The sequence below is a fragment of the Urocitellus parryii genome, chromosome 10, assembly GCF_045843805.1.
Source record: "Urocitellus parryii isolate mUroPar1 chromosome 10, mUroPar1.hap1, whole genome shotgun sequence".
Lineage (NCBI taxonomy): Eukaryota > Metazoa > Chordata > Mammalia > Rodentia > Sciuridae > Urocitellus > Urocitellus parryii.
In genome coordinates this window covers 140986529-140995726 of record NC_135540.1, presented here as the reverse complement: position 1 = coordinate 140995726, position 9198 = coordinate 140986529, and the positions used below count along the sequence as shown (strand labels likewise).

The following is a 9198-nucleotide window of genomic DNA, read 5'->3' as shown; positions in this document are numbered from 1 at the left end:
CCTCTGGGTTAGACATCTGTCAGTGTTTTGTCCCCAAGAGTTGTGCCACGGCTGTTGCCGGTTCTGGCATGATGCCTGGCAGAATTAAATCTGCTTTGTTCCAAAGGGCCTTGGCAGTTCTTCAAGGCCTCCTTGGCTTGATGCTGACCAAGTGTTGAAGCTGCAGGCTTCATTCTCCATACTTGCCCGTTTCTCCTCAGGGCCTGTTCCACACCTGTCTTCCAGATGCCTTTTCCACTCTCCCATGTTAGGAGACACCCTGCGCTCCCACAGCCCTGGTGACTTCTCTTGAGAGGGGAAAAGACTCACAGATCACATAGTATACGCCAGAAAATTTTAAAAAAGTATGGGAGAGTGTGCACAGAAACACACACATCACAAATGTGGACTATTCATCAGGTTGCTGGTATAAGGTTGTTTCTTAGGTGAACTGAGATGCGGGGGAGAGAGGAAGGATTGCTCTTTTATCCTGAATATTGTCTCATTAAGTATTATCCGTTTAAAAAAATCAATTACCCAGTGCAACGTAGTGCCCTGAGTGAAAAAGGGCATTAGTAGAAAACTGGTAAAATAAGAATAAAGTCTAGTAGCATTAGATCAATGTCTAATTTCTTAGTTATGACCAAATACAGCTTAGGTAGTTGTCTCCTGATTCATAATTCCACAAGGCCCAGTTTTCCCCGCTAGAGAAACACAGGGGGAAAAAAAAACCCCTCTGGATCTCTGGCATTTCCTTACACTTTTCCCAGTGACTGGCATGTTCCCCATCCTTCCTGACCTTGGAAGCCAAGTTCACCAATTACTTCCTCTGGACAGGTTTCCCAGGCACTCCCTCAATGCTCTCCTTAGATATGGTATTAGCGCTGTTGATACATGACTTTCTTTAGATTTGCCTACCAACTAGGTCCCCCCCAGGAAGTAGACTTCCTGCTGCTAGTTTACTAGATGAAAATTAGTACAGGTAAGTTCTTTAGGAACCAATACCTGAGGAAGGTAAGGAATGTTAACACTGGGCTGTGATATAGTCCTAACCAAAGCTTCAGTAGACCCAACAGGAGTTCTGAAGCAGAGATGACTTATATTGCCACAAACTGGGAGAAGAAGGCCCTATCTGGATGTGGACCACCCAGGAGCAGGGGTGTGGCTAGCTAAAGCAGCTAGGGGAGTAAGTCCTTCACTTCCTAGGGGGGTGTGGCTCATCATCACATTGTACATTGATCCACCCCACTGTAACTTTATTTTATCATTATATTCCCAGTGCAAAGAATAGAAACGAATATGTTATGATTTGAAAGACTAAAGTCATTTGGTTTCTTAGAAGACAGGGCCTGGACCACAGGATTACATGAAGTTCCTTCCTACACCAAGAGCTACCTATGTTTTTTTCTTTATCCTACTCCTTAAAGAGCACTCAGAGTTGAAGCTCCCTTTCACAACAGCTTAAGACCACAGGATGTCACCCCCACTCAGGAACAAGGACAGCCAAGGAAAAAGACTTAAATTTTAAAGATCAAAAATTTCTTAATAACTTTCTAGATATTCTGTCTTTTCAAGCAAATGAATACTTTTATTAACATGGTAAGTTTGTTTACTTTTTTAAACATGGTAGGGTTTTGACCTCAAATATTTAGCAGGCCTGCTATTCAAATAAACTTATAGCTGGACAACATATGAACCTTGAAGATGCCTCTTCCCTGTCCAGTTTAAGAGTTCAATGCAGACAGTTCCAGGCTTCCCTTCCCAGCCCCTGAAGGGTCTTTGCAAATATCTTTCATTTTATGTCCAGTATCCCCTAAAATACATACGGGTGTCACATCAACCCATACAGAACACCAAGATCTCACCTCCTACTCTAGGTTCCATGGCAAATAGAGCTGAATTAGGTTGTCCAAACAAACCCACGAGACAGGTTACATCCGATAGTGTACCACATAAAATTTAAATTTTGAACAAAATACATCTCTCCGCCTTTGGTCTCACACAGAAATTAAAGTCCCCCAATACAAACAATACCATCCTCCACCCGTTCTCCAGACTCATCAGTCCTAGCCAGGTCAGGCCCATCCGCATTCCCAGTCCAAGTCTGGCCCCTTCCTCAGCAGCTGCTGCGTGGAGTGGTCTTCGGAGTCCACGCAGCTCCTTGGGCATCTCCAGAGCTGGAGAACACTGAGTCTCATGTGTTGCACACAGACCCAAAGTTCCAGGGAGCTATCAGGTCACACTAGAAAGAGCAAAGCACCTCAAAATTCAGAAATAACAACCAAACCCAGGAACAAATGTGACTGCCGCAAGAGCTCACAATCTAGGCCCTAATTCCTGTATGTGAGAGCTTTTTCCAAACAAAAGTTACTTCCCCAAACAAAAACATTTAACAATCAAAACTCATATTGAGGTCATCAACCCCCAACCACAGCAGAAACGTAGTGTAGGTGAGGACAGAGTGTAGACAGAGAAAAAGGGAAAACAAGAGGCTCTCTGGTTTCAGCTTCTCCAGGGTGTCACCAATCTCCATCACTGGACCAGGACCCGCTGCGGAAACCTAGGGCACAAACGGGAGACACGCATCAGAGAGGTCAACGCGGGGGGGGGGGGGACCCGCAAAGCCCACCACGCAGGACGCCCCTCTCCGGAAGCCGCCTGACTCATCCCGGCCTTCCAGCAAAATCTGGGACCGTCCAGCGGCTGCCGAGGGCCACCGTTTCCACGCCCCGCGGCTGCACGCCTTTGGGTGCCGCAGGTCGTTTATTTCGCAGTCGCTCCCGCGGGTGCGACCTGGGCGGACACCGAGCCGGCCTCCCGCGCAGCAGCGCCCCGCCGTCCCCGGCCGCGCGGCCCCCGCGCCCACGTGGCCGCGCCCGCTCACCGCCGTCACGCCGACTCGCCCTTCTCTATCCGCCGCACCAGCGCCACCAGCATCTCTGCCATCTTGGCCAGCTCCTTGGCCTTCTCCTCCGCCTTCTCGCAGCGCGGGGCCGCCCGGGGCGCCGCGCCGCCGTCCGCGCCCTGCAGGTGGTTCAGCGCGCTCTCCTCCGAGGCCTCCACCTGCGTCTTGATCTGGATGAGCATATTGTCCATCTCCCACAGCTTGCCGCGGTTGCGCGCGTGCGCCCGGCCGCGCTCGCGGGTCAGCGCCGCGATGTCCTCGCGCATCTCGTTGATGACCGGCAGCAGGAACTGCTCGAAGTCCTCCTCGGGCTCCAGCACCTCCACCTCCTCGGGCTCGGCCAGCTCCACCACGTCCAGGGGCCGCATCTCGCGCTCGGGCCGCGCTGCCGACGTCTGCGGGGGCAAGGTGGACGCTCGCGGCGCTCAGCCACGCAGCCGCAGGGCGGTCTGTGTAACTTTCGCCCTTTTAAAACTTTTCCCCTCAGAGCAGCCACGGAAACGGCGACTGGAGAGCGAGAGGCGACGAACAAAATGGAGTCCTGGCCGTCAACCAGCGCTCTGCGCGTTGCGGCCCCTTTCACGACTCGGCCACGCCTCGCTTTACGGTCACGCTGTGAAGCGCGGCCGCGCGCTAGTCGACGCGCGCGCACACGAGACCCTGGTCCCGTGTGCGATACCCCGAGCTCCGCCCCGTTTTGCCCAGGTTTGTGGGCGTGGGCTTCTGTCGCGACCGCCTCCCGTGGCGGTTCCCTGGCACGGAAGTTTACGTTGAAAAGGAGGTTTTCCCGCGCTGGACGCGGAGAAGGCGGGGGCCCAATGCCGACGAAGACTGTAGCATCTCGAGCGACGCTCGGAGCCCTTCCTCTTGGACTCGACCATTGAAGCGCGCCTCCGTCTCCGCGCGTCGGGGGTCTTTTCTCCACGCAGACCCCGCACTCCGGGGCCCGCGCACCCCCGCGCACCCCCTCGCCAGCTGGCCAGCGGCGCCAGTCTCCAGCGCAGGGCGCCGCGGCCTTCGCTCAACACAGAACGATATGCAAACTGTGACTTAACTGGTATTTTGACCCAAGTCCCCCCCCCCCACCCCCAGCGATCTCCAGTTGACAGATAAAAAGTCACAGTTGGGAACTAAGATAAAAATCATGAAAGTACTTTGTAGACACCAAGCATACACATGTGTAAAGTGCATCTCTTTTATTTAGGCCTTTGTCAGATTTGTTTTTGTTTTTGTTTTGAGCGGGGGTGGGGTCCTGGGCTTTGAATCCCAGAGTGCAAAGATGATTTATCACTGAGCTACATCCCAGCTTTTTATTTTTATTTATTTTTGCAGTTGAGACAGGGTCTTGCTGAGGGCTTGAGTTGCTGAGGCTGGTGGGGAACTTGCTATCCTCCTGCCTCAGCCTCCGAGTCACTGGGATTACAGGCGGTTGCCACCGTGCCTGGCCTCGTTTCTTTATATTTTGGTTGCTCCTCTTGTAAAATTCCAGGTTTTGGGGCTTTCTTGATATATCAGAAGCACCTATCTCAAATTTTTCTTAAGTAAGAATTAATGGCCCAGATGACAATGAGATTCCATTACACACTTATTAGCATAGTTAAGATGCAGAATATTAACAATACCCAATGCTGGTGAGGATGTGGCTCAACAGAAACTCTTGTTCCTTGCTGGTAGTGAAAGACCCCAGCCCAACAACCTCAGGCCTAGTTGCAAAACCACCGAGGCATGTCACAAACCTACGCAGGCACCAGAGGTGTTTTTCAGACAATCAGTTAGGTGTAACCGGTTGAGAAAGCACAAAGGACCAGGTCCTAAGGCATGCCTGAATGAGCAGCAACAGGAGGACCAGAGTGCTAACATGTAACTTTTATGTGGCTTTTCCAGTAACATAAAGTGAAAAACAACTTTGCCCTTTAGGTAGCCTATATGCTGGGTTTAAAATTAACTAATAAGAAACCTATTGTTTACTGTGCTCGAAAACTGCCCCTTTACCCTATAAAAATCTCTGTATCCCCAAGCCCCGTGTGCCAGCTCACCAAAGCTCCGGCTGAGGTTCTGCTGGGCACCCGCAGGCGCCTGTGTCCCAATAAATCACCTCTTGCTTATTGCAGCCACTGTTTCGTGTGATTCTCCTTGGACAGGGAAACGGGGGTCTTTTCAGTAGGAGTGCAAAATGGTACAACCACCCTGAAAGACAGTGTGGTAGTTTATTATTATCATTTTGTGGTGCTGGGAATTGAACCCAGAGACTGATGCAAGTTTGGAAAGTGCTCTTGGCAATGTGCTCATTGAGCTACATCCCCAGTCCTGGTAGTTAATTTTTAAAACTAAAGAAACTTCTTAACTATGTGATTCTGCAATCACACTCTGATATTAATTCAGCTGGGTTCAACCTGTTTGTTCTCACAAAAACTTGTGCATAGATGTTTATGTCAGCTTTATTCCTAACTGCCCAAACTCAGTAGCAAGTGGCCTTCAACGGGTGAATGGATAAACTATATCCCAGATAAATGGAATATAATTCAGTCCTAAAAGAAAACAGGCTATCAAGGCATGAATGACATTGAGGAAACCTTGAGTGCATCTTACTAAGTAAAAGCCAATCTCTACAGATTCTACATGATTCTGATACTTCCGGTTTTCTGTGATGAGTCCTGCTTCCCCACATGTTAAAGTTTGAACGTTAGAGAAGCGCGCTGAGGCAAACATATGAAGCAGGGTTTATTTAAAATGGGGGAACATAGGGTTGGGGCTGGGGCTCAGCGGTAGAGCACTGGTTTAGCACGGTGAGGCCCTGGGTTTGATCCTCAGCACCACATAAAAATAAAAGGTATTGTGTCCAACTACTCTTAAAAAAGAAATGTTTAAAAAAGGGGGGGGCTAACATAGACCTAAACCGTGAGGGAGAAGGGGGCCATAGCTGGTATCCCAAGAAGCAAGGTGTTCTGCCCTTTTTATGAGTCCTAGGCTTCCTTTGTTCTCCTGCCTTTCTCCCACTTATCTTTCTTTTTCCTGCTTACCTGACAAGGCCTAGGAAATGCTCGGTGGGAGGGCCAGAAAGTGGAAAACCCTCGGCCAAGGGGGAAGGGCAGGGTGGAGTAGAGAGGGACCCTTTAACAATCTGATAACTCCCTGGAGAGAGGGGAAATTCCTGGGACAGGTGACCTTGGCAACAGGTTGGAACAAGGGCAGGTTCTTGTTAAGATCCTTCAGGGGACAGTCTCCAACTTCCCAGACTCACTCAAAATTGGCCTCCTTGACCCGACCTGACTCGATTTACCTGTTTATACTGACTGCCTGACCAATTCTGGCTTCAATTCCAGCTACTATGGAGATAGCAAAAAGCTCAGTGGCTGCTTGAGGAGAAAGGGGTAGGCAGGCAGAGCTTGGCGGACCCGAGGTTCAGGGCAGTGAAACGGCTCTGTGTGAGACTATCCTGGTGGATACGCGTCTGAACCCTCAGAATGTATGCCACCCCGAATGGACCCTAAAGTAAAGGCAGGACCGGGTGACGATGGTGTGCCAACATGGTTTCACTGATTGCACACATGCTGTGCTCTGCTTCCGGGAGCAGTGGTGGTTGGGAACTGCGCTTGCTGCCCAGTTTTGCTGCAAACCTAAAACTATTCTAAAATAGAAGGTTGATTTACAGGGAGTGAGGGGCAGATGACTCACACCCTGCCAAAGAACTGGAAAACACTGCCTCTTCTCCAGGATGAGGTGAGGTGGGTCCCCTCCACCATGTACTTTCATGCCCGGCATAAGATGCCAGGTGTCCAGTGTTCAGTAGGGGCCAGGTCTCCAGCATTTCTTTATTTTCTCTGTTAACTGAGTTAGGACACCTAGCGCCCAGATCTCTCCTGTTATTTACAGATAAACAACTCAGCAGGGTGGCTATATGCCTAGGAACACTCTGTGGGTTTTCCAAGGACAAGGGTCACGCCATGTCCCTTTGGACAGGCCTTGAGATAGAAGCTGGGTTTTCAAAAATGGAGTCATCAGTTTCTCAGTAGATGGACACAATATCTTTATTTTTATTTATTTAGTTTTATGTAGTGCTGAGGATCAAACCCAGTGCCTCAGGCATGCAAGGCAAGTACTCTGCCTTGAGCTACAACCCCAGCCCCTCATTATTCTTTATTTATAAGTACACTTATTCCCACTGTAATTTTTGCTTGACAAATTATTAAATTTTGAAAAAATGTTATTCAAGCCAGGTGTGGTAGTGCATACCTGTAATCCCAGTGGCTTGAGAGGCTGAGGCAGGAGGATTCCAAATTCAAAGCCAGCCTCAGCAAGTGAGTTGCTAAGCAAGTCAGAGAGACCCTGTCTCTAAATAAAACACAAAATAGGGCTGGGGATGTACCCTGAGTTCAATGTCCGGTAACCCCCCCCCACCCCCCGCCAAAAAAAAAAATGTTTTTCAAACATCCGAGAGCCATTTATGCTCTTCTGATTTCTAACTTAATTGCATTCTGTTTAGAAATGGAGTTTTGTTTTATGCTGTTTAAAATTTGTTAATATTTGTCTAATGACCTGGACAATTTTAGCACGCACTTTGCATATGTGCCTGAGAAGATTGAGCATTCTCCAACATTTTTTTTTTTTTTTCTGGTGCTGAGGATAAAACCCTGGGTCTTGTGCATGCTGGCCTCCTCCACTAGTTTACCTCTCTAGCCCCATGGAAATGAAATGGATCCATTAGACCTCCCTTAGAGGCCACACCAGAAGCCACATGGATTAGAAGATCCGAAAATAAAGAGAAGGTTCTGTGCCAGTCATAGGCAGAGGACATTTTCCTGTTGCGACCACTGTGTGCGTGTGCTATTCTTCACTGCTGTACACATGATCGACAGTGCTAGGTACTTCTTTGAATCATCCAGTTTTTCTAGCTGTTCTGAATTGCCTGGAACCTCTTAAAAGTAGAGGTAGTAACAACACATTTTGTAAATATCTTGTTAAAATTCACCAGAAATGTTGTTTTGGGGAGAATAGCCTAGCTCCTTTGTTTGTGTGTGGGTCTGGGGAGAAGGGGTGCAAAGAGCCCAATGTTAGAGGGCTCGCATGAGGAAGAGTAGCCTTGTCCTTGGGTCCTGTGCTGTTTGCCTTTGCTGTGTGCACTGTGTAAAAAAAGGAGAGAGTGTCAGTTTACAGCATCTGGTCTCTAAATGTTAAGGAAATTACTGGTGCATGACAGAACCGGAGCTAGTGTGCACACTCCAAGTGTGTTCAGAGCCAGGGGCTGCTCCTAAAACCAATTGTGTACCAAGGGGAAGTTGTTACAACCCCGTATGCATCACAGAAGCAAGCACCTGGCCACTGGCTGACAGGAGAGGGAAGGGGAGGGCTCTAGGTGGGAATGCTCCTACACAGAAGCCACTTTCTAATTACCGCCTTCTTGGTCTGCAGACCAAGGCCTCTGTGCACAGCAGGACGCCTCAGCCCTGACTGGAAGCTTGCAGTCTTTCTAGATGTTGAGAAGGGCACCACGTGGTGGGAGTGGGCTGCAGCAAGCTCCTTGGCAGGCTTTCTGCAGTTTCACAGAAGTGTTGCACTGGGAATTGTGAACTTTGATGCGTCGGAGACTGTGTGGGGCCTGGGTAGTGGTGGGTGGAGCAGGAGGCAGGATGCAGAGGCTCTGCCCCAGCTATGTTAGTTTAGCTGTCCAGCCATTTTAGTCAATGTATTAAGGATAAGCAGGCCACATTGCCCCCAGTATACTTAAGGTGGAGGTGGTGAAATAATCCCTGTGTAACCGTCCTTTTGTTAGTTGTTAGGAAGTACTGTCTCTGGGAGCTAGACTAGTGCCATGCTCCGTGGCTGGAAAGGTCAAGGGGGAGCAGAGCAAGGTGTGTGTGTGGGGGGCTCCTTGCTAGGACTTCTGCAGCTCACAGCTGGTTTAGATTGTACCCGTAGGTCTGGTGCTTTAACATCAGGTACATGTGTTTAATGTGGAGCGAGGTGGGTCTTTATTTTGAGGCATCAGGCTTTGTAGATGTCCTGCACTGACACCTGTGGGGAAAAGTGAGCTACTGAATGAGCTGATTTAAATATCTTTGACATCGTTGAGAGAAAAGACGCATCTCGATGTGGAGTTGTTTCGCCACCTGTCGTGTTCCTCGCAACTAAAACACTCAAGAGTCACTCCAGGGGAACTGGGCTGCACGAAATAACCACACAAGAGACAGAGATGCCTTTTTCTTTGGGTCCTGTGACGCCTCCTCTGACCTTAAGGGTCTGCAGAATGAGAGAGTGAGAGAGTACAAGCACGTGCTGACCCCTTTTATTGAGGAGCAGCCATTCAAATGAGGCAA

The 9198-nt window shown here is 49.3% G+C and overlaps 1 protein-coding gene across 1 annotated transcript; it reads right to left on the bottom strand.

Moving 5' to 3' along the window:
• Nucleotides 1-1619: 1619 nt before the first annotated feature.
• LOC113187485 (MORF4 family-associated protein 1-like) lies at nucleotides 1620-3447 on the bottom strand. Its single transcript, XM_077803335.1, has 2 exons — nucleotides 2864-3447; nucleotides 1620-2539 (listed from the first exon to the last, which is right to left on the bottom strand). Exon 1 carries the CDS (start codon nucleotides 3250-3252, stop codon nucleotides 2869-2871), a length of 384 nt encoding a protein of 127 aa, XP_077659461.1. The 5' UTR covers nucleotides 3253-3447; the 3' UTR covers nucleotides 1620-2539; nucleotides 2864-2868.
• Nucleotides 3448-9198: the final 5751 nt, after the last annotated feature.

Excerpts from the sequence above, each read along its gene's own strand:
- LOC113187485 (XM_077803335.1), bottom strand. The coding sequence starts at position 3,252 with ATGCGGCCCCTGGACGTGGTGGAGCTGGCCGAGCCCGAGGAGGTGGAG.